Genomic DNA, 26,207 nt, shown 5'->3' on the forward strand with positions numbered 1-26,207 from the left:
TTTGTAGAGTAAAACAAAATCAAACAAACAAACAAACAAAAAACCCTCGAACTTTCTTAAACACAAAATAATGTATGTGATGGTTGAACAGGCAAACATCCCAGAATCAGACCTTTGGTGTGCCTGTTGATGTGTAGTTTGAGCTAAACCCAATCAGCTCCTTTATGCCTCAGCCAGCTCTACCAGGCAGGTGGGTGTGAAGTTTTCCACGTGTGCAGTGACAGACCCTCTGAGGATTAAACCTATGGTGAGTCACTACGCTAATGCCAGGTAGCACCCTAATAGAATGAGGTGTGCTAAGGAGGAATGCATAAAGTATGCAAATGGGCAGGAGTCTCAAAACTGAAAGTAGTTAAATTCAGCCGTGAACATACATAATAAAATTTGGCAATAAGAAATAGGCATAGGGGATGCATTATAGAACTTCCTGGGCTGACAAGATGGCTCAGTGGGCAAAGGTGTTTGCTGCCAAGGATTAGGACCTGAGTTTTAATCCCTGGAACACACAATAGGAAGAAGAAAAAAAAAAAACCCTTTCACCCCAACATACATATATATGCATGTACACATAAAAAAATTTAAGTATAAGATGTTTCAAATTTTAGTATATTCAACTCTCAGAAATATTCTCTTCTGAACAACATCAACTTTGCAATTTTGTTCTATCATGTTACAGATTTGTCTGGCTGTCCCTCTATATGTTGCAAATCAGAACACATGTTGATTGTAGTCTGAGAAACTAAAGCAAAGATGCAAAGACAACATCCCATCATGGCATAATCTACTACACTGTGAGTTTCAGTAAAGCCTGCTCAATTTACTCTCATAGCGTGTTACACACTGTAATTTAGTTTATTGAAGATAAATAATTGATCTCATCCATCCTACTGGCAAATACCTAAAGACTTAAATAATTAAATTCACACTTTTCCTTAACATTAAGACTTCTACATTAAAGGACATGTTTAAGTCTTTTATGAGCAACAAAGACATCATTTATAAAAATGAATTATTAGTAAGAGATATACACATGTATGTATCATAAAGGGTTGGCTGACATTAGGTATAGGGATAAAATTTAATACTTTCAGCTTTCAAGTTATAATTTTATCAAATTAATGAGCAGGCATAACCTCAACATTCACTTCAGTATGTACCAGTGTTTGGACCACTGAAGGAACATCAGAACTGGAAGATCGCTTCTCGGCCTTTTGGCTAAGATCAAGTGCAGAGCTGGAAGAGCTACTATGGCTCAGATACCAGCATGTAACCACAAAAGTACAAAAACTGAGGCAGGGGGTTGAAATACCCAAAGGCTTAAGTTTGCAGCCGCATGCTAAAAGTGGTGGTGGCAGTGACAATTACTCTAACTGTCATCAGACTGGGTAACAAAACAGCAAGTGGAAATGGACTGGAAAGAACTCGTGGTTCCTCTAGGAGCTTAAGGACTAAGGAAGAGCACCCCAACCCAACGATGATGACACACCTGCACTCACACTCAGGGGCTCCGTTTTTAAGATGCAATCTGGGTAGAGAAGGACACATACACACCACATGTAGGTGAGGTCTGGGCTGGGTGGAGAATGGATGGGTATAGAGAACAAAGAGAAGACACTGGTGACTCTTATCTTCTCAGGAGGGGTGTGAGGAAGGTTTCACACAGAAATGGTCATTCAAAAGACAACTTTCAGTAGGCGATGGCGGTGCACATATCCCAACACTTTGGAGGTGGCTGCAAAAGGATCAGGAGCTCAAGGTTGTTATCAGCCATGGAGTGAGTTTGAGGCTAGCGTGGACTGCATGCAACCCTGTCCCAAGGGAAAAAACCAAACCAAACAAAAACATAAAAGCAACAAACAACAACAAAACCAAAGCCCTAATGATGACAAACCCCACAAACTAAAAAGGAAAACCCCTCCCAACTTACTTTTTCCTCAAGAGCCATTTTTATTGGTAAAATCCTAGATTTAATTTAGAGAACTGTGACGCTTTTAAAAATATCAAACAGACAGCAGCTGATGGCGTGTCATAGGCTCTGCCATAATCAAAAGGAAATGACATTCCCCTTTCAATTACAAAATCGGGATTATTATTACAAATTATTATTATTAATAATGTTACAAATTTTACTAACACAAGTTTCTTAAAAGCTCACTGGAACATGTCTCTGATCCCAGAGGCCCTGGTTTAAACCCCAGGCTTCTGTCACCAGGCCAAGCTGACAGGGCTGCAGCATGGAAATATAAGCGATAGTCCAACATCTGCACAGACGGCAGAGACAGTAGAGACGGGGATTCTAGAATAAAGGGCTCTGCGGCTCTTACCTGTTACCTGTGCAACAACTGCTTGGGAAATCCTCCGATTGGCAAGAAAGGCTTTGATTTCCTCTTTTATCACACTGCTGTCCCTCCTAACAAAAACAGAAGACAAGACCAACAATGTATGTTGAAGGTAGAAATCCTCATCTTTGCTAAAAGAAAGGTGAAGCAGAGAGGTGGGGAGGACACAGAAAGGAAGGACACAAAAATCAAAGGGGAACAGACTAAACTTGGGTGATAATATGAAATTACAACAAACCAAGAAACACCAAATACTCCAGTCCTGAAACATCACACCATCAGACAGACACCTCAGTGAATGCCACTGTGGATACAAGTCTCATGTGGGGGGACCGGGAACTGCATGCTGTGAATAATTCAATGTGCAGTGTGTATGGCCTCATTATAGGGAATGAAAACATAGAAGCCCTGGAAAAATGAAAAGCAAAGGCAGTGAAAAATCAGCTGTACGGAGACTGTGGGTCTGCAGGTTAAGGAAGGTACTGTAGAACTGACACCCATCTGGAAACCTTGGAAATGCTTCCGGGGCAAAAATCAATACCATTCTCATGAGTGAAGTTATTAGCATGGTAATATGTTTATCATAATTAGCTGCTTCCTCTCCCTCTCTTCTGTATAAGAAAAAATGAAAAGAATGTGGAATGGTTTAAAATATTAGTTTCATATTAAAAGTGTTTATTAATTTTCTATTACATATAATAAATACACAGAATAGTTAACACTAAAAAGAATAGTATTCAGTAATATATACTCTCAGCCTATTACTTATTGAAATAGCACATTTTCAGAGACCAGACATCCATAGGAATGACAAAGCACATGACTCATTTTTTCACCAAAATAAGAAATACTTAAATAAAAATTAGAGTCCTTAAAGAACATGATTCTTGTTCAAGATGAAAACTGACATGGAATTGTGATTTTGCTAATTGTCTAAACATGGTCAACAGATTAAAGGCCTCAGCAAGTCAAGCTGCCACCTGTTCCATAAAGCATGAACGAATAATCTTTTTCTGATGGACCTTTGCAAACAAAACACCATCCTTCCTTTTATTTTTACAAATACTGTACATAACCCCTCAAATGATATTCAGTTATCACAATTCCATATTGAATTCTTTTTTCATTTTTTGAGAGAGGGGACTCACTCTTGTAGGCTAGGCTGGCCTGGAACTATTGAGCCCATGTGGGGTTCAAACGCAAGGTACCCTTCCATCGCTGCCTCCTAAGTGCTTAGAGTACAAGCTCCAAGTCAGATATTGTCACACAACAGCCACAGCCATTTTTTACTCTTTCATTTTTCCGACACAGTCTATGAGTCCATGCTGGCCTTGGATTTCCTGTAGTCTCAGCTTCCTGAGTGCTGGGATTACAGCTGTGTGCTGCATGCCTGGTTTCCCTCTTGTATAGATTATCTATATTATACCCTCAATTTTACCTCTGAGCAAGGCTAACTGTTAACCACTAGGTATTCACAGTAAAACCCTGCTCACCCTTAATCTGAGACAAAGGAATCACAAGCCACTAAAACTTGTTTTGTGAATGAATCACAAATTTAATAGGGGTTCATGTCTTGCTGTAGACTGGAGCAGAAACAAAAGTATATCCTAGCAAAATATAATAATAACTTGTGATTTAATTTAGACCAGGTCTTTCAGCCCCTTCACTAGGAAGGGTAATACACTCTGGTGAGGGATGCCGTGTTTCCTGTGGTGAGTTTTTACCTGTGCATGTAGTGTTTATGTTTGTGTTTGTCTTTGCGCCCAGAGCTCACCAGTTTGCTGGCCAATGAGCTGTAGGGATCCCCTCAGGGCTAAACACACATACCACCACTGCCTGACTTTTTAATGTGGGTGCTAAAGATGTGAACGTAGTTTCTCATTCTTGTGCAGCAGGCACAATATAATCCTTAGGGGCATGTTCCTGCTGTGGGGAATTTGGGAAAAGAATAGAGATGGGCTAGTGAGTATCCAATATGTAGCTCTACAATAGACCCCGAGTGATTGGTTGGAAATTCTAATCAAAAGGTTTCAAAGAGAATTAACAATGAGCTGCCTAATGGAATATTTTAAATTTTTCATACTGATTTAGATTCCTATCTACATACTGACTACGTCATTATGAAAATGTCTGTATCTGTACCAATTATGAGCAAGAGACAACTTTAGCAGTATCTATTTCAGCTGGTTTTTGTTCACAAACTAAATCATTTGCTTCCTGAGGTAACTGTAAAATTAAGTTGAAAATTTTTATATAAAGTATTGCATTTCAACATACCAAATGATCTTGGAAAATGAAACTATACTTGAGAATAATTGTTCAGATTAAATTTAAAAATGTACTTTTGTAGGAAAAATGAGCAAATAGTATTTTCTTGACTAATGATTTAAAATCAAAATTAAATCAACTTATTTTAAATCAAATGCACCTAGAACAGACACTAAATCATACAGAATAGATAACAAACACTCAACTATGTAACCAGTTCGTGAATCACTCACTGCCTTGCAGTATGGCATTATTAAAGGACTGCAGCAAGACAGAAAGTCTCCAGTGTTTAGAAAGCAGCAACCTATTCCCCACCTCAAAGAATACACTCTTCTGCAGTCTTTAAAGCGTCCACAATAAGTTCAAAACTGCACACGAGTGTGTATGCACATGCATTCTTTACTGCTCTACCATAGGCACTTTTTGAAAAACAATTATGGGGTGTAGATAAAGGACTAAATGATGCCTGGTCAACATCATTAAAATCCCCTGGTCTCAATCTCCAGCCCCTCCACTCCTTAAAAGACAAAAAACATGTGAGGGAAAGCCAGTTAACATTAAGTTGTGCTCTAGTTACACCATCCGGTAAAACAAGAACATTAACACACTCCTTTCAAGGGCGTTCACTTCTATAATTAGTGTGCATTAATTGTGTAAAATAAAGGGCCTTACTATGGCATTTTCACAGATGTGTATAATGTACTGTGATCCATTCATTTGCCTGCCATGACCCTCCCGTCTCCACCCCCTCCACTCCCACTGGTCCCCTCTCCCCTCTTCTCTACTCCTGTTGGTCCTCTCCTCCTCCTCTCCATTCCCACTGGTCCCTCACTTCTCTCCAAATTTCCAAGTGTTTTAAGAGTTATGGATACAGCTCCGTGGCGGTATGCTTCCCTAGTATGCACAAGCCCCAAGGTTCAATCTCTAGCACTGACAAAAAAGGCCTTTGAAATGTTCCTCCAAACAATGGAATAAAAACTAAATGATATAAATATATACACACATAGTGCATATAATATATGCAAAAGGTATTTCCCTGAAGTAGAAAGTTCTGAAACTGTAAATGTATCATATAAATACAAATTATTTGTATACACTAGTCAGTCAGGACCAAAGCAAAGGAGAAACACGTGATCAACTGTAACTGTAAGACATACATCAGTCTAAATGTGCATCTTAGACCAGGTACTTCAAAGCACCATGCATGAACAAAACGCTCTCAAGTCAAGTCACTTTACGAGACTGCCTGTCTGCTTGGTTCACTAGGTATTTGCATTCACCATCACTGTCCAGTTCCATCCTACCAGGCTCACTCGGCTGTTTGTCTTCTTTGCCTTTTCCTTAACTGATATTCCAGCTATGGAATCACCCATTTGATAGCATAAACACAGCTTACACAAGTATGGCTCTCTCCTCTTCTATTCCATATTTCTTCCCTTTGCTGAAAACTTGAATATCTGCCTAAAGGGATTGAGTCCTTTCTCCCCTCCCCCCATATCTCACGTGTCCACTGCAGAAGTCTTAGTGAATTAGCACAAGCAGCCACTTGGCCACGATAGGCACTTGAAGTGCAGGCCGCTTCTCCCGCTTCTCTTTTCAGATTCCTGCCACTATGCTCATCTGATGGGCCTCTACAGCAGGATGGAGCGCTAATTGGCACTGCCAAGCCCACCGCCTTTGTTTTTAAACTAGTTTAACTCTCCACTATTATCCTTCCTAATAAAAACAGAAAAATTCATCAGGAATGCCTTTTTGATAAATCACTTTAAAAATATCTACTTTATTATACTTGTATGGATGGTTTGCCAGCACTCACTGCACTCACTGATGTGCCTGGAGGGACAGACAGATCCCTGGAACTGGAGTTGCAGACAGTTGTGAGCTCCCATGTGGGTGCTGGGAATTGAACCAACATCCTCTAGAGGAGCAGCCAGTGCCCTTATCTCCTGAGCCATCTCTTCAGCCTCCAACAAATCACTTTTAAAATTTGTATGTTTGTATGTATGGAACGCACATATGTAAGAACAGGATTATGAGGCAAAAGTCTTACCATTAACCCAGGATGACTCTGAACTACAGATCTCCTTTTCTCAGCCTCAGGAGTGCTGTGCTCTAAGTGGCACCACTACCGTGCTCTCCGCCTTTGTTTTATTTTGAAGCAGGGCCTTGCTATGTAGTCAATGGTGGTCTTGAACCCACAGGGATCCTCCTGCCTCCACCTCCCAAGTACTTGGATTCCAGTACTTGGAATTGGGTACCACCACACCTGGCTTCCTGACTACTTTTATAAAAGACAACTGCCTTCTATTGAGAACCATTCTCCCTGATCATCATGGTTTACAAAGATAGATCTCATTTGTAGGCTAACTCTTAACACCTCAATTGTACGAAGCACACAATGCTCTATACAGTTCATGTTCCTAAGCATGCCATCTCTCCTACTAGCCTGGAAAGTCCTTTAGCACAATGACTATCATAATCAGCATCAATTTTTCATACAACTTAATTTGTTTAATGAGTGAAATTTTTTTTTAGAGATTAAAGGCTATAAAATGGAAACTCAGATCTAGATAATTTATATAACAGCTTTAAATTCTTATTTTCAAGTATGTTTATGTTTTCCAAATCAGGATGGAAAGGGTTTTTGTGTTGATTCAAAATGACACTGATTTGTTTTCTGGAAGAAAGCATATTAAAGGGCTCCTATTTTAAAATGATTTGCTTTAAGATGACTCACATCCCTAAGTTAACGCGCCCTTAGTACTCTGGATGTTGTAAAGGAGCTAGCTCAAAGTCACCCCAAGATCAAGCCAAAGGAGTGCGTTTCACATTTGAAAGACACGACTTTCTCCCTGGGTACGATTTTAAGAGAGAACATTAAAGGGAGAGCTGTTGTATACGCAGACTATGGAGGGGAGCACCATCGCGCAGTGGTGTTACCTTCTTAGGGAGCGTAAACATCCTGCCTGTCAAGTATACACAGGCTGGGAGCCCACCTGAGGAACATCAGACCAGAAGCCTTTTCAGATTTCCTTTTTTAAATTTGGAACTGTTTTCATATTTATAGTCAAATATCTTAGGGACAGAACACAATTGAAATACAAATCTCAATTATGTTTTACATAACGTATTCAGTAAGACTAGATGTAACTTGGGACAGTATTTTAAATAACTCTGTGCCAAGGAATATGTGCTACTATGGAATTTTTCACTGTGACACAGCAGTACTCACAAATTTTGAATTTTAAAACATCGTGGCTCAAGGATGCTAGACTTTATTTTAATGTGCAGCATTACTAATTCTAATAAGCCTCATTTACATTCTCTCATATTACATAAACGACCACAGGAAAACACTGATATATCCTATTATATCTGCAGATGCAGACACACATTCCTATGCATACACTTACATACTAATAGGCCTTTTAAGATGCCCTAATATAAAATGAGTCTTCATTGTTGGCTTTCAGTCCTTCCTAAAGTGGCACATTCAACCATTTACTGGAAATTTATATGCTAGTGTGGCTTGCTTATTCCTCCTTTTTTGATCCCAATGCAAACTAGAAAAGATAATTTCTGACTCTAACAAATGATCAAGGGTACAATTATAACCTGATGTAACTGCATGCACACATGCATGCACGCACGTGTATACACACACACACACACACAACTCATTACACACCTTCAAATTATATATTGTAATACAGCCTGACTGGATTATAAAATCTGCAAAACATGTCTTACAGTGGAGCGCCTGCAGAAGTTGGGACTGGGTGTCAGAGATAGATTTTACACAACAAATGAGGCAAGAAGGCACTTGGGTATCCATGCTTTCTATCAGAGCCCACCAGTTCCAGGTCACTGTCATGTCACCAGTGTTAAGTAAGCAGCAAGGACAGTGTATCACTAGATGGACACAGAATACTCAGGAAGAGCTACTGTTTGAAAACTCCTTGTTTGCTAAGTGACTGATCTGAAGTAGCAGGTATGTTGAGGAAGGAGAATGGCAATGGCAAGCAAGCCCAGTAAGGAAGGCCTTTCACATTCTCTTGAAGAATTATATTAACTACCTTTACTAAAACTTTCTTAAATCTATAAGCACAAGTAATTACAGTGGTAAAACGTACCATCAACATAATAATAACAAAGACATGGGATATAATTTAGGCTCAGTTGCCCAATAATCAAACTTTCTTGAGCAAATTCCTAGTTTCCATGAACCTCAGTCTCTCTGATCAACACCCAGCAGAGCTGGAGAGACCGCTGTGCCCTAGGAAGGAATATCCTCTGCAAACTTGACAAAGGTGAGGAGGGGCACACATAAGCAAAGATGGGGTGAGGGAAACCCAACTGTGGGGGACCAGGAGGACCAGAGGTCTGGAGCATCCTAGTTGCCTAAATGTCACTACGAGAGCTGTTCTGAGCAAGAAGCGGAGAAAGGGATTAAGAAGGAGTCCTAGCAACTACACAACAATTAAGAGCACACAACTAAAACACACACTATACCTGTGAGCCTGTATCCAAGGAATGTACACAAATAACACAAGCTAGCACCTGAACAAATAAATGCTATCTTGCTATCTTCTCTACTCAGGATAATTAAAAACTCATGAAATTTCAATGAAAAGTGACTCATTTGCCCAAATGGTTCTCCGTTTTAAACTGGAAAATGATATATGCTAAGCTCCAAACACCAGCAACGGCCAAGGGTGTGACTCAGTGGAAGATAAAGCTCTGAGTTCAAGCTTCATACTAAGAAAGTCACCACCAACAGCAGAGCCTTGGCTCCAGTGTTACAGCCAAGGATGAACCAAACCACATCAGCATCTTGAACTTCAGAGCGATAAAAACCGGCTGAGGTGTGATGCTTCTCATTACACGGACTCCACAGTCCCTGTATCCCAGAACTCCATACGTAGCAACTCTTCCCTGAAAATAAACTCATGCCCATGTGTTTAAGGCTGTCTCATGGTAGAGGTGCCACAGAATGGATCTTCACACAGCAGTGTCAAAGCCCCCAACATTCTGCCTTGATGTCAGAAAATCTTCAGGACCGGTTATAACTCAGTTGTAACCTTTGTTTTGACTTCTCATAAGTCTATAATTCTGTTCACTATCAACTGTAACCAACTTATCTGCAGGCTCTCATCTTATTTTTAAATTTAAGCTTATTTTATGTACATGAGTATTTTGCTTGCACATATGTGTGTGTACAACATGCATGCTTGGTGTTACAGAGGTCAGAAGAGGGCTTTGGATTCCCTAAAACGAGAGTTATGGATGATTGTGAACTACCACGTGGGTGCTGGGAATCAAACTCAGGTTCTCTACAAAAACAAGTACCCTTAAGCAGTAAGTCCATCTCCCCAGCCCAAGGCTTCCTTTTTACACAACAGCATAACTCTATTGAAAACAATGTTTTGTCATTTCTGTTTGTAAAGGTCTGGGAACACCTCCTAATTCTAACCATTTAGTACAGACCGTGAAGCTGTGAGGATGGGTGTGGCATCCTAAGGTATTGCTATGTTGTCAGTCTGCCTCATCTGTGTTGTTTTCCTTTTGATGCTGTCTGGAAAGGTTCACGCTCTGTAAGTCCTTGAACTGCCATCAATCTTCCTGTCCCAGTCCTCCAAAGGTTGGAGTTACAGGCTTGAGAGCATACCCAGCTTATATTCTTAATCAGAGTAAAGACACGCCTCTTTGATACCTTTTCCTGTTTCTCTAACTATAATTAACATACTTTTTATTTTAAAAATAATTCATTGACTATATGTACATATCTGTATGTGTGCCATGTACCTGTGGCATTGCATGCTTGTAGTCAGAGGACAACTTTCTGGGAATGGGTTCTTTCCTTCCACTAGTTGGTTCCAGGGGTGGAACTCAGGTCCTCTGACTTGGCAGCAAGCATCTCTATTCACCGAACCATCTCACTAGCTCCAAATCCTTATTCAAAATAGAATACCCTTAGCTTAGGCCAAATTTATCTACTCAGCTAACATGCTGAGCCGCCACAATGTGCTAAGGAAAATTTCTAGTGCTAGACGCAAGATGGAAAACACAGTGTCTTACCCTCACCATGAAGCAGGCCTGGTACAAAGTCCTGGCCACTGTGGTTGAAAGTGGGCTTCATTTCTTTGAGTTTAAACTCTAGGTGAACACGCTTACTTGATAACTGATGATGTATGAAGTGCATGAGGGCATTGCATCTATTGTTAAAATCAAAACTTCAGCTTCTTAGGGGCAGGGAACTATAGATCTATGTTTCTTATAGAAAACTACTTCTGACCCAAGAGCTACTCAAACTGTTGCCCTGATTGAAATGCTGCAAGGGAAAAAAATGAGGAGTGCATGTACTCTGTATCATGGTAAATCTATCTTACCACTCAGAAAAAGTATTTACAATGAAAGATTGGGGACTGGATTGGATTAAATGAACTTCTGTCAGGAACTGTCTGCTAAAATAGAGAAAGCCCTTGGACAAATCAAGAGACTAGAAAAGCTTGATCACACAGCAAAAAGGCTGAAGCAGAGAGGAAATAAAAAATCTGAACTAAAACCATAATTTGAAGTTTCACTTTCATTTCCAAAGAAGGGAGGGAAAAGTCATTGTTCTTATTAGTAAGCAGCTGAAATAAAATACAGCCTAATTAAAAACAGTCTTAGAAAATATACATGCCCGGGGGATTCTGAATAGACAACATACTAACCTCATTAATTCCTCCACTTTATCATCTACATCTAGGTCCTCTTCTGAGGCCTCAAAGCTATATGACCTCTGACCCATGCTGTTTGCATGGTAGCGAGATGGTGACATCTTCCCATTGGATGTGGACAATCGATCATTGTTCTCCCTCCCATTTTGATTGGTAGTGCAAGGCAGTGGGGAGGTATCGTAACTGTTGCTGGGTGATGGGGACATTCCCGAGTGCTGGGTCTGCGTGGAAGCTGTGGCTGTAGAGGAAGATGCTGGAACATTGTTGGTACTGTTCCCATATGAGCTTCCCCCGTAGCTGGACCTCCTTCCAAACTTATCACTATGTTCTTGATCAAGACGGTCCAAAGTTTCTAATGCATGAAGAATTTCATGTTTGGTCATCCCGGTACGCCGAAGACGTTGGAGCAGATCTATCTGTTCTATGGTAAATCTGGGTTCATCTGTATAGTGAGACATGGTTTCCAGCAAACTGGAGGAAAAAGAAGGAGGATAAAAATGAAGAGCTTTTATTGTAAACTTAAAAAAAAAAAAAAAAAACCAAACAAAACATTTCATCATTAAGAATCCTCAAAAGAAGAAGCCTGAACTCTGCACGAGCTCTGTTGACTGAATATAAAATTATAAGGGAGAGGGAGATGGCTCAGTCAACTGACACACTTGTTATATAAGCAGGGGTGCCTAAGCTCAACCTCTTATACCAATGCAAAGGCTGGGAACAGCATCATACGCGAGGCAGCCCAGCACTGCAGAGGTAGAGACAAGAGGGCCTTTAGGCCCTGCTGACCGGCCAGGCAAGCTAGTCAGCGAAGCTCATCATCAGGGGGTTCAGTGAGAGACCCTGTCTCAAAAAATGAAGTGAGAGCACCCAGCAAATACACATTATGTACACTCCTGGCATCCACATGCATTCATACACATCTTAGTAACACAGACCCACACACAGATATACACAAAAAAAATTAAAAATGACAAGTTCTGATAGATTTTTTTTTTTGTCATGATGTGGATTGCTACAAATCCTGAGTTAGTAGAAGTGCATCAGTTATAACATAAAACCCAACTTATAATAGAATGAAACTTGTTTTGGTAATCAATCAAAATTTGGGAGCAAAAACGTTAATTATGCAAAAAATATCAACTTGTCGGGTGAAGTACATCAGGGCATCAGGCCCAGACCATGTGAAAATGTGCAGGGTTTGGGTTTTCCTTTTCTTCCGTCTGGAAGTATATTATTGTGTAGTAGCATAATAGGAATCGCTTTCCCAAATACCTGCAAAACTGACCAAGAACTCTGAGGCCATTCAATAACAAACATTTTTCTTGGCCATGTGTAAGTGACTAATACAAATACTTCAGTGGAGATTAAGAACAGTACATACAAGACATCAAGCACTGCTTCTTATTCTTAGCACTCTCATAAGCTGCATGCTCTCTAAAAGGACCCCTCATGTGTGCACAGCAACTGGAGCTATTCATGTCTCAAAATTGGTTCTACATATTTCCACCTTAACTAGCACACTATAGCACAGCAGAAAATGTTTTCTTAGAGAAAGATTAATTAATATTTTGTTTGAGACATTCGTCCAGTAGTTCTCAACCTGTGGAGTGTGATCCCTTTGGAGGTCAGATGACCCTTTAAAGGAGTCACCTAAGACCATCAGAAAACACAGATATTTACATTACAACTCACAGCAGCAGCAAAATTACAGCTATGAAGTAGCAACGAAAAGAATTTAATGGTTGGGGTCACTGCAACATGGGGAACTGTATTAAAGCAATAGGAAGGCTGAGAACCACTGCATTAGCTGCATCATTAAAAGGTTCTCCCCTTGAATTGCTTTCTAATAAAAGTTGACTTTTAAAAAGATTTGTGTGTTTGTCTTTATTATTCTGTATGTCTGAGTGTTAATCTGCATGTACACATGGGCGCCCACATGCACGCAGTTCCCTAAGAGGATGTCCTGGATCTGAAGTTACAGTTTCGTTAAGATGTCACGTAAGGGCTGAGGCCCTGACCTGGGTCTTTTGCAAACACAGCAAGTGCTCTTAACTGCTGAGCCATTTCTCTAGCTTCTGAAATCTGACTTTTGAATTCAGGATTTTTGAAAGTGATAATCATCTCTAGTTTAATTTGTATTTTCTAGTGAGAGATCTGATAAGTGACACAGAGTAGCCTTGCAATAAGCGATTGCTAGGAGGAACAGAGGTCAAGAGATCTCCTTATTCTTTATTGTGCTCTAGGCCAGTCCCCTAACCCTGCTGGAGCACTTACTATTTCTTCATCCCTCTGCTACCCTCATTTGGAAACCCAATTGAGCAGTCACTTTTACTCAGAAACTGGGTGAGAACTGCATACAATGTAACCTCGTCTACCCCTCACTGCAATCCTGTGATAGACACGAGTCATTTTGTTTTATTTTAATGTTTTATTATAAACTGTTAAAGAAGTTTAGGCTTAGAATACTTTTATATCTTTCAGAAAGTCTAAAGCCAGCCTGATGGCACAGAGATAACAACTTTGACAGTGCATCGGGCCAGCAGATTGAGTTCAAGGTCATCTCATAACTTAGTGAAACCTGTCCTAAAATCAAATTAATTCAAGTACTCTCTGCCTCCATTTTTTTTTAAAGCAATTGCCAAACAAAGTAATGTACCGGCTTGGCAAATTCCAGTTACCCCTCCTAATTAATTTTCATCTTCATAATTACTTTCCCTTGAAAATAAGTAAAGGTCTGTCTTGGTATCTTTAGTTTTCATCCAATCAAGACATTTCACAAACTGTTCTTCCCTTAGATGCCTAAATTAAGGATTATTTTATCCATGTGCAACAAAGTTAACCATATTTTTCTACCCTGTTCAGTCAGAGCAGACAATAAGTCGTGTGCCATTCTTCAAGCCTTCCTCTATATGACACGACACTGTCTATTAACTTCACGGTATCTGAAATACTTTACACCGTTTACATAATTCAACAATTGGAAACCACTTTTATTCTAAACTCACAAAGGGGGAATAGAGGCCACCTATTACTTTGATTGTCCAGAACATCTAGTCATTTCTAAGCATATGTTCTTACTATATTTAAATGGCAGTCTATAATTTGTACCAAGCGCAGCCCCTTCTGCCAAGGGGGCAAAAGGAGTGGTCATAGTTGCTAGGACCAAATGACAACTTAGAAGAGAAAGATAAGGGCATCCGGAGCACATGACACAGAAGACACACAAATGATTGGAAGCTCTCATGTGTCAATGTGCATCAATACACATGATGAGATATATTATGCCGGTTTCTATTTGTATCTCTCATAATTTATCTGGTGTAAGCACAGCATCATAAAAGTGCAGCAGCAGATGACCTATAACGGTCACCTAGCACCATAATGCCAGCAATCCTTTACAGCAAAAGATGATAACATGGAAGGACTAAATTACTTTTCTCATGCACAGAGATCACTCAAAGGATAAGGGACAGTTTCTGCTTTTAATTAATAATTTGAATGCAGGCTCCAGCTAAAAGTAATTGAAAATAATGTGAGAATTTTAACACTCAAATAACAGAGACAAAAATTAAAATAGAAAAGAACAATTTAGTTAGGATTTATGGCTCAATTCCTAAATTGATACTGTAAGACCACAGTACATCTTGAGACATTAACTGTATTTTGCAATAATACCTAAAACCTTTCTAGATAAGCCACAGGCCCAGGACATACCTTTATAAATGATAATCTGGAGATGGACAACAGCAGAGTCTAGCTAAGCATTCAGAAATGATTACTTAGCATTGAAATCACAGGCGTAAAAATGACATGAAATTTAAAGCCTCAATAGTTAAGGTTTTCTTGGCAAACAAGATTTTCTTCCAGATTATTTTTGCTGTTTTTATCTTTTTGTGCAGAATGACCAGGCAGAACCCATTTTGCCAATGCAGGATGATCAGAACATTCCAGACCCTTCTGACTATGTATATAGAATGCAGCACTTCCTACCATCAAAAGAGTGACCACTTTAAAATAAGAAAATGACACATAAGATTAAGTAAGAAATGTTTTATAGAGAACTGAGCTTCACAGTAGAGTAAAATGATTTATAATTCAAATTATTTGGTAAACTGACTAAAACCTAAGAACAGTCTATGACTAGAAATCATGGTGCAAATGCCCTTCTTTTTTTTTGGGGGGGGGGGGGCGAGGGTTTCGAGACAGGGTTTCTCTGTATAGCCTTGGCTGTCCTGGAACTTACTTTGTAGACCAGGCTGGCCTCGAACTCAGAAATCTGCCTGCCTCTGCCTCCCGAGTGCTGGGATTAAAGGCGTGCGCCACCACGCCCGGCCCGCAAATGCCCTTCTTATAATAAAGGATTCTGTGGAAAAATTACATTCCAACGTGTCAATCACACTTCAGTATTTTTTTTTTAAGTAGCATTGACTGACTTCCATTTTGTGCAGTTTGGAGGAAAATCTGTTATGCAGCTTTGACATGGTTTCAGACACTGCCATAAGTGACAAACACATTTATAAGACACAGCAGAGCTGCTGCCCATCGCCTACAGCACTCTGCTCGGCTTCGACATTCTGAGACAACAGAGTCCTGTGAACAGTTCAGGCTGGCCTCAGACACACACTGATTTTGCCTTCCTGTCCCAAGTCCTGAGATTACAGGGCAAAGAATCCTAAGTTTCACCAGACTCCTGGATACGGGAGAGCAGAGTCAACAGCAACCTACGTGAGAACTCTCCCTTCTTTCAGGGATGTCACAAGAAACCACCCCAGACGCTGTAGGGAGTTGCTGACTATGACTCCTGGCCTTCAAAATGTTTAAACCAACTCCAAGTTTGACAGACACTTTGAAAGCTTTGACGCTTCACCTGTGAAGACTCGCACTGACCTCCAGCATCGGTGCTCAAAAACCAAAGGACAACAACAAGACCCAAAACCTTACACTGCTGTTCTCATTCAGCAGTAAATCCTTTAACGTTTTGCTTTCTGTTTAATTTGAATTAATTATTAAAATTGTGACAATATCATATGTGTTTACAATGCACCTACTACTGCACTCCTCTCTATGTGAGTTCAAGGCTCACCTGAGGTATAAAGCAAGCTCCAGGCTATTTTAGACTCAGTGAATCCAGTCTCGAAAAAACAAACAAACGAGGATAAGGAAAAAAAGAAATGGAAAAGGAAAGGAAAAAAAGAAAGCAGTAGGCAGACATGCCAGCAAGCAAGAGTGTGGGTAGGAAGGGCAAAGTCTCAAAGATAAAGTGCCTTTTCTAGGGCACTCAGCAGATTCAAGACAACTCCTGTCATCTGGCTCACTTCCCAAGCCTTTTTACTAAATCAGCGTCAATGTGGGGGTGGGGGAGGGGCTCTAACGAAAAAACTAAATAACAATAATAATAATACGAATCTTAATGTCTACTTATTAGATTATAGAACTGTCATCCAAAACAGAAGAAATTTAAGTGAAACAGACTCTACCAAATGTTAGAAATTACGTAGGCTCAAGGCACTCTGCACTAGCCGCTAAAGATACACTTAATGAGCTAATAGGCCCTTTATCTTCTCTAATTTCTGAAATTCCCGGAATACTTTTATTCGGAGGCCTATTTCATATGAACTAGTGGTTACAGTTCATATTCCAGCACAAAAACACTCTTGAAACAACAGCGCCATCTCCATTTGTAGCTCTCTGACGTGACTCTAAAGAACAGCCAGCAACTACATTGGCTCACCTGCAGAACCACGGTACCATCTGCAGTAGGGGAGAGAGAAATGGCTTAGACGTCCTTAGGAGTTTGCATACAAAACAAGCTTTACGAGAGCACGCTTTTCATATTCTGCTTATCCTTAAGAATGCAATGAGAGCTCTAACACTTAACCATCTACCTCACAAGCTTCTAGGCTATTAAACAGTTAAAATAATAAATATGGGGCTGGAGAGGAGACTCAGCAGTTAAGAGCACTTGCTGTTCTTGTAAAAGTCCTGAGCTTGGTCCCTGGCACTCACAGGAAACAGCTAACAAACTGCAGTTCTGGACGACCTGACGCCTCTGACTTCCACGGGCAACTGCACTTGTGCATGCATATACACATGTGTATGTATGTATATGTGTGTGTGTGTATATATATATACACACACACACATATACATACATACACATGCACATAAAATAAAATAACTTCAGAAAATAATGAATATGAACAATTTATGTTTAAATGAAAAAAAGGCAAAATACAATGTTAAAAAATGATTAAAAAAAAAGAAAAGAAAAAGAAAAAAGAAAAAAGCTCACAGGTTTGAAACCTCGTCCTCACCATATGATACTTGGTTACCCCGATGTTAAAGAGATACATCATTTGAATGGTTTTCTAAAACTTTCTTTGCTCTTGGGCTGACAAGATGGCTCAGAGGATAAAAATGCTTGCTGCTAAACTGATGACTGGAGTTTGATCCCACGTGGAAGGGGGAGAGTACCTACCACACTGCACCAACCTGTCCTGACCTCCACACACAGGCGGAAGCAAATGAACAACCAACCCCAAGACATAAAGAAACAAATGCCATTTAAAAGAATTATTTGGATTCTAAAAGCATTTGCTGTCAAATCTGAGTCACAGTCCTAGTCACTTATGATGACTAATGCGGCTGACAGGCTAAGAGTTGAAATCGCATACTTACACCACTGGAAAGGAGCTGAGCATACTTTACATGAGGCAGATCAATGGCCTTTCCAAAGATGGCCAGCCTTATTTACCATTCTGTAGAATAAAGACAGAAAATTGAGAAATAATTATATAGCTCAACAATGAATAAAAAGTTTAATTATGCAACTTCGGGGGATTAAAAGTTAACATTAGATGATCTTTCTTTTTTCAAAATTATTTTGTAATCCTGAAATGAAATTTTGAATTGGAGCAAAACTTAAACAAAACAAAAACAAAGAAAAATGACATTAATGGTTTTCCAAATGATTCCCTTGGGAAGGAGCAATAAAAATAAAAAAAATAAAAATCACCCAATTTAACTTGTTATCAGGAACCACCCACAGAAGCGGATATAAACTTGCAATGCAATGCACACACTGTAATGGCATCTAACATACTCCTAACTGGAGATTAAGTCTTGGCCCTCATCCATGCCAGGCCAATGCTCCACTGAGCTCCAACCCCCAGCTTTTAGCAGTCTTGTTGCCTATGACACTTATGAAGACTCTTATTACAAAGCAAGATAAGTGCATTGCTAATCTTGCTGCTCGGTGGACTTCGTTTCGGAGAGTCAACTGTCACAACTATAAAAAGGGGACACAAGGGGAGGCTGGAGTACCTATCTTCTTGTTGAGATACTTCTACCTTCTTCAGTTCTGACGACAGACAGACAGACAGACAGACAGACAGACAGACACACACACACACACACACACACACACACCCCTATTCAGAGTTCAGGAATCAAAGGCCCAAAACGTAATTTATTAGCCATTTCAAACCTTAATCTATAGATAGAGACAACTTTTTGCATAAATGACAGGTAGAAGATTACAAATTGTCAGCCTCCAACCTTTACACATGTGCCCATAGATACCTTCCCATCACCATGGACACACAGAAATAAACTAATAAAAACAACAATGGCTCAGCGGTGAAGAGCACTGACTGCTCTTCCAAAGGTCCTGAGTTCAAATCCCAGCAACCACATGGTGGCTCATACCACTCGTAATGAAATCTGATGCCCTCTTCTGATGTGTCTGAAGTCAGCTGCAGTGTACTTAAGATATAATAAATCTAAAATAAAAAAAAACCAACAATAACAAAACAAAAAGCTAAACCAGAATGGTGGTACAGGCTTTTAACCCTAGCGCTCCAGAAGTAGAGTTAGAGGATCAGTGGAAACTCAAGGCCAGTCTGGGGGACCAGTAAGTGAGTGCTAGCCAGATCAGTTTTGAACTACATAGAGAAATTCTGCCTCAAAAAAAACAACAGCTAGGGTTGGGAAGCAAGTTCAGGGTAATGTGCTTGCCACACATGCATGAAAACAAGAGTTTGATCCCCTGCACCCATGTTTAAAACAAAACAACAAAAATTAATAAATTAAATAAAAACAAAACAAAAATAACCAATAACAATTAATTAATTAACTGATTAATGAAAACAGGCCAGGCAAGAAGGTGCTCTGGGGAAGTAAAGATGAGAGTATCTCTGGAGCTTGCTGGCCAGCTAGGCTAGCTAATTAGTGAGCTTCGGGTTCTAAGAAAATAGTGTGAAGGAAAAGTATTAGGAAAATTTGCAAACATGTTGCAAACACAGAAAGTATCCAGAACTAACTGCTTAATGCACACAACAGACAGCTTGAACAGTTAATAAGTCTGACACTACTACACCACCCTCCCACCCTGTGCCTAAGGTTATTTTCATATAGATTCCAACCTCATCATTTTCATAAATAATTCTTAGCAAGCTTCAATATCTGGTTTCCAAATCCAGAATAGATTAAACCATAAAAACTTTAAAGGTAGTTAAGTGTAAAAAAAGTTCACTAATAGAATTAAGAACAACAAAGGCCAGTTACCTGAATTAGAAAAAGACCACCTATTTATTTACAGACACACAGAACAAAGCTGATCCCCACATTGCTGGTGTTTATGAACTGTGTTTAAAAAGGAAGCAGACTGTGACATATGAGTACTTTCAGGTCATTTTGGGGAGCTGAGGATCAAACCCATAGCTCTAACATGCTGACCCCAATCAACCACTGCACATCCCCAGCCTGAAGCAATTTTTTGTTGAAGTCAAGACAATTAAAAGCTTATGCTTTAGACATTAATCAGAGGTGTTTCACTCATGTCAAACATTTTTCCTTTGAGCAGTCCCAGATAAATATTGCCCTCTATATTTAGCATCTATCTGAGAGGCAGATGGTAAGTGTGGGGTGAAGAACGGATGGTGACATGTGAGAAGGCAGATTCACAAATACAGAAATTTTAAAAAGCATCATGGCTAGAATATTAGGCCTTAGGGGGTTGGGGATTTAGCTCAGTGGTAGACTGATTGCCTAGTAAGTGCAAGGCCTTGGGTTTGGTCCTCAGTTCTGGGGGACGAGAAAAAGTAGACTATTAGGGCTATCCCAAGTGAGTGGCTCATGCCAGCCATTCTAGCACTTGGGAAGACCAGCTTGGGCCACAAAGTGAGTTCCAGACTAGCCTGGGCTACACAGGGAGACTCTGTGTGCCCTGTAACCACTACCACCAAAAACACATAAAATACTAATACTAATTTTCCAAAGAATTTCTCTGGGTAGTTTCAGACTATAAACTTAATGACTATTCTTTCAGCCAGATTCACTGGGTAAAGGATTTACATGAACCAGTTATTGAAGCTCACAATGACCTGAGAAACATTAAGACACTAGCTGCCCAAGGTCAATCAGTTTTTCTTACAGAATTATAGGCTTCATCTTCAAACTGTAGGGTTAATGACACCATTATTATTTCTGTATTGTTTCTCTGGAGCGAAGGTTTCACTGTGATAGGTGCTGTGAGATGCACTGAACATGTTCAGCATTCATGATTAAACAGGCGTGTCACAAAGCGTGGGGATTTTTACTCTGGAAGAATTATTGCGCACACTACCTGTCAAGATCTTATAGCCTTTCTGATCCTCATGCTGCTTCTACACCTCCTGTGCTGGGAGAACTTCATGAGGTTGTAAAGTTACTTCTTGTCACTTCAACCCACTCACCTGGCTTGACAGATACAGACTAAATTTCTGTCCTCTCCTTTCTATCACATGCAACTTTTAAAAATATCAGCATACCATTTGCAAATAGCTTCCAGGCTAGGCATTCCCATGGCTTTCTCAGTCAGCTGTGCAGGGCCTTCTTTCAGTGTGGTGATAGGGCTTCCCTAAGGAGCAAGACTACCCAGACTCAACACAAGCCTCTAGAGTAATTAAGGAGAATGCAGAGAACTAGGTTCCCTGGTCCTAGAAAAATTACATGAGATACTCTGCCCCATAGAGGTTTTTTCTGTATTTTTCAGATAATGTTCATTTGCAGTCACTGAGCAGACACCCATGGTACCCATAGTACAGTTACATTTCTCAGCTTTCTTTTCTAAGTCCCTAGGCACTGTAAATTTTGCTAGATAATCCCCAGGTGTATTCATACACACCATCAGAAGAGTCCCAGAATTGCCATATGCCTGCCGCAGTCTCTGTGATAATGTAATAGTACAGAGATTACCGGTCCTGATAATGTACATGTCAGGCTAGAACCGTTGTGTTTCAGAAACACACAGACATCTGTACAGGAGAAAATCCAAGTTAACCTAAGACCTACTGAGCTCAAAGTTGAAGAGGAAGAAGGGAAGCCAAGATGATTTTGAACAGCTTCCAAAGTAATCTTACTTGGAAACTACTGGCTTAAAGGACAATGAAAACTATATAATAACATAATGTCATGTCTCTTAGGTGAAATATAATGTTGCCTGGGTATAAAGGTAAGTTGAGCCTAGCATTACTGAAAATACCTCTTATGGGTCTGAGGATATAACTCAGTCATAGTATGCTTAAATGCCCTGGGTTCAAATATGAGCACTACAAATGCATATACCTAGAGTTTATAAATACATAGGTATAAGTATCTATGCTGTAATATCAATAATTCCAAGATGAATACTTAACAAAATGAAGTTACCTATCATTAAGAGTGAATCAGACAGCAAGCACCTAAAACATATATCCACTTCAAAGGAATTCATATCAGATATTAGACCGGGTGCCTTAAATGTTCCCAAACTAGTTTCTTATCACACATAGTGAATACTTGGCCTAGCCCTTGACTCCCTGGCCCTTCTGAAATACAATACTTACCTCCCAACCATGGGGAACTCTTTTATTTATAAGACAGCTAATGCCCATTACAGTATTCTTTTGTCATCTTGTTACAGGAACCTGTACATGTAACTGTATTCCTTACTGGAATACTGGCCCAGTCTCATTCCCTAATAGTGTGCTGACTTGACAAGCAGTAAACAAACCTTTGTTTAGTGCAGAAATGAAAGAAAATGCCTAATTTTAAGTCTCATTCCATAAGATAATCCTAAATTTATAATTTGGAAAGCACAAAGAGTTTGTAATACTAAAACTTAAAATATGCAACTGACCATTTTTTCAGACAACAAGCATGTATTGCTTACACATTATAGAGATAAACGAGTGAATAGTGTGTGTTCTCAGGACCAACAATTTATATCTACATCTACACTACATTTGGAGCCAAACTGTGTTGAAGATTAGAGGCCCCTGGTGTAGCTAGAACACAAAACTAGAATTTGGAAACATAACAGCTCCATACTATTTAACCCATAATAGTCCCCGCTGTTCTCTACAGCAGAAGAACTAAAAACCATGAGGGCTGAGCCCCTCCCATTGTGATCAGTAACTTTACAAGTCTCTGATCTTTATTTACTTTTAAAGATTTGTTTGCTCATTACGTATACAGTATTCTCCCTGAATGTATGCCTGCACACCAGAAGAGGGCACCAGGTCTCATTATAGATAGCTATAAGCCACCATGTAATTGCTGGGAACTGAACTCAGGACCTCTTGAAGAGTAGCCATCTTTCCAGCCCCAAGTTGCTAATCTTTTTAAAGAGTCTCTCTTCTGACCTAAAACAGAATTCATTTCTGTTTGGCATACACCTGGAATATTCTGAGATTGCAATATAATAGCCTATTCAGGGAATCAAGGTGTATCTATTGCTTATTCACTCATTTGAAGCCTCTACTTCATGGGCAGAATAAAATGACAATCATCAAAGCAAAACTTGTCACCCTGGACTGGTCAAAGATCCAAATGTCCTCTTCATTTTGCACACTCCTCAACCCAGCAGTTCCTTAATGCTTAATCACAGAAATAATTACAAAATTAATGAGTGAATTCATTAAGCTACTATAGGGTAAATCATAACTTAAGACAGAAATGATAATAATGAGCAGATAATGTTTTCTAATCACCTCAACTTATAAATAAAAAAACCAATTCTAATGCAATACAGACAGAGCCCTCACTCCTTCCTAGATAAACCATAGCATCTGTTGGGTAAAGGCAAAAACAAGGCTCTGCAACTATAAATACCTATCTTTTACAGGTCTGAAGTACCTCAGTAGAACCCAGATGCTAGTCTCAAGAACATTACCTTCAAAAGAGTTAAGTCTCCAGTTTCCAAGTCTCCATGGACAATGAAATCATAAATTTAATCATTACCAGCAAACACAGCTGGCCTATTCACTTATCTATTAAGTCGTGGCTCATGCTTGTCATCCTACCACTCAGAAGGCTAATCTAAGAGGATATTGAGTTTGAGGCCAGCCTGGGCTACACAGCCAGATTCTGTTTATAAGGAGAGCTTGGAATCACTAATTCTGGAAGCAATGCTGCTGAGTTGTATATCATGTGGCTCTCATTGTAGGACATGGAAATTATAATAATTGCCTAGATTGCTTTTCACAGATTTAAAGGCTATTTTTTTACTGAAACCAGTGACTCTTCAATGGAGCCTGTGTGTGTGCACACGTGGATGGATGGATGTGTGTATGTGAACGTGTATGCAGCGTGACCTTTTGATTTTAGGAGGCAAAAAACCTCTATGCATCCCCCCAAGACAATAGCGACTGATGACTTCACACCCACATCTTTTTTTTTTTTTTTTTTTAAAGGCATGCCCACTGTGCCTGGCTTTGGCTTCCATGTTTTTTTGTTTTTTTGTTTTTAAAGATTTATTTATTATATATAAGTACACTGTAGCTGTCTTCAGACACTCCAGAAGAGGGCGCCAGATCTCGTTGTGGATGGTTGTGAGTCACCATGTGGTTGCTGGGATTTGAACTCTGGACCTTCGGAAGAGCAGTCGGGTGCTCTTACCCACTGAGCCATCTCACCAGCCCTCACACACACATCTTAACTCATCCTTTTCTTTACTGATAAATAGCCCCAAACTACCTTCCCAGGACACTGAGACCTGACTTTTCCACCTCCATACTTGGCTACCGAGTAAAAAAGCATTTTTAAAAGTCTTTGTTGCACACAGATTTATTTACTCTTATTTGTTTATGGAGGCAGTGGAGAAAATACACTATGTCATGTGAAGGTCAGTGTATAACTTTTGGAAGTCACTTCTATTCTTCAACCACATGGGTCTTAGAGGTTACACTCCAGTCACCATGCTTGGTGATAGGTGCCTTTACTGAGACATGTGGCCACAAAGACATTTTTAAAAAAATAAAACTCAGTTCAGTGACAGATATTATGTAGTGAGCAAAACTGCTCTGTCTGGTCATTAACACTAGTAGCCAGAAACCTACTTCCCAGGTTAATATTTACAATGACCTATACAATACAGAAAAGAAAACAAAGATATCCAGACACTTTAGACATCAGCTAGAGATTTTGCTGAGTTTAGAGTATTACAAATGCACAGAATGAAGCCTTCTCTGGCTGCCATGAAGTAATGTCTGTTGTTAATATATTTACTGAAATTTGTTGAGAAAAACTGTACAACAAGCTGACATTTGGCACCCCTTTTACCTAAAAGTGTATGTTTTATGCCTTAAGTCCTGTAGGCCTTATGTTGGTCATTTATGCATTCAACAAACATTGACCACCTAAGGACAAGCAAAGCACTGGGGAGCAGAGTCATGAAAAAATACAAGCTCTGCTCACAGAGAGCCTATATTCCTGCAGGAAAAGACACAAAGGGGTCAGTATAGACTCTACATCATGGTAAGCACATAAGAGAAAATGAAAGCTGGGAAAGAAGATAGAACTTGCGGGTTGTGGAACTACAGTCTTAAATTGGGTGCTGAGAAACTCTCTCTGAGGAAGTTAAACCTGACTGAAGACTAAACCATGTAGACAAGGGTAGAGGGCATTTCAAGACCTTGTACCCAGAGACAGCCTATCAGGTTCAGGGCTGACAAGGCAAGGATATGTGTGAACAATTAAAACACAGCAGGAGCCCCTCCTCGCAGCCTAAAATCCAAAGGAGTCTATAGTTTCTACTTAGAAGTATAAAATACTTCCTTAGCTAAAAGGGAACTAATCACTTTTGTGGGTAACTCAGTAGGAAGCCTAGGACATATAGCTAAGGGCAGAATTTCTAATATCAACAGGTTAGCAGAGAATTTTCTTCTACATATGCCCAGCACCTTAGAGAGCACCATCAGCCACCCTTAGACTAGCTTTAAAACACAGCTGTCAATTTACTAGGTAAGTATTGAAGGCAGAGGAGTAGGGAATTCAGCTCTCCACGTACTACAAGAGAATGATGAGCTGGCCAAGTAAGATAGCACACATTTGTAATTGCAGCATTCAGAAGGCTGAGGCAAGAGGATCATGGCCAGTCTAGGCTATATAATAGACCCTGTTTAAAAATAGAAGACAGATGGGAAAAGGCTTTGGGAAAAGGTAACTTGAAATAAAGAAATCAGAAGAGACGCCTCACAATAGTTACAAGTCAAAATTAGGACTGTTCTGGGGGCAGCTTTATCCCATTCATGCAACACTGCAAGTACCCCACAGAGTGCTGACTCTACCTCCTACAGAGTCAGTGTGCAGTATCCTAGTTTATGCAGCTGAGCTGAGGAGTGTCTTAGTTACTTACTCCTATTGCTGTGAACAAATCATGGCCAAGACAACTTGTAAAAAAACAAGCATTTAATTTGTGGTCCACCATTTCAGAGGATAGTAGAGTCCATGACCAGCATGGGAAGACACATGGCAGCAGACGGGCAGGCATGATATTGGAGCAGTAGCTGAGAGCTTACCTGTTGATGCAACAATGGCTAGGCAAAGAGAGGGGCTAACTGGGCTTGATATGAGCTTT

General features: G+C 39.9%; 1 protein-coding gene across 16 annotated transcripts in view; it reads right to left on the reverse strand.

Annotated features, from left to right (window-relative positions):
- Hmbox1 (homeobox containing 1) overlaps nt 1-26,207 on the reverse strand; it is a 142,248-nt gene that overhangs the window by 72,888 nt on the left and 43,153 nt on the right. For all 16 annotated transcript variants that reach the window (XR_015044668.1, XR_015044667.1, XM_085828717.1 and 13 more), the window contains exons 2-4: nt 18,008-18,087; nt 11,324-11,800; nt 2,325-2,410 (exon numbers count right to left, since the gene is read on the reverse strand). Coding sequence is in view for 14 of the 16 variants with exons in the window: in XM_085828717.1 (XP_085684843.1) it covers nt 2,325-2,410; nt 11,324-11,800; nt 18,008-18,030 (586 nt within the window). In the remaining 2 variants the exon portion in view is untranslated. The remainder of the gene's footprint in view (nt 1-2,324; nt 2,411-11,323; nt 11,801-18,007; nt 18,088-26,207) is intronic.

This window comes from Mus caroli, unplaced genomic scaffold (genome assembly GCF_978045245.1).
Source record: "Mus caroli unplaced genomic scaffold, Mus_caroli_1 scaffold_12, whole genome shotgun sequence".
Classification (NCBI taxonomy): Eukaryota; Metazoa; Chordata; class Mammalia; order Rodentia; family Muridae; genus Mus; species Mus caroli.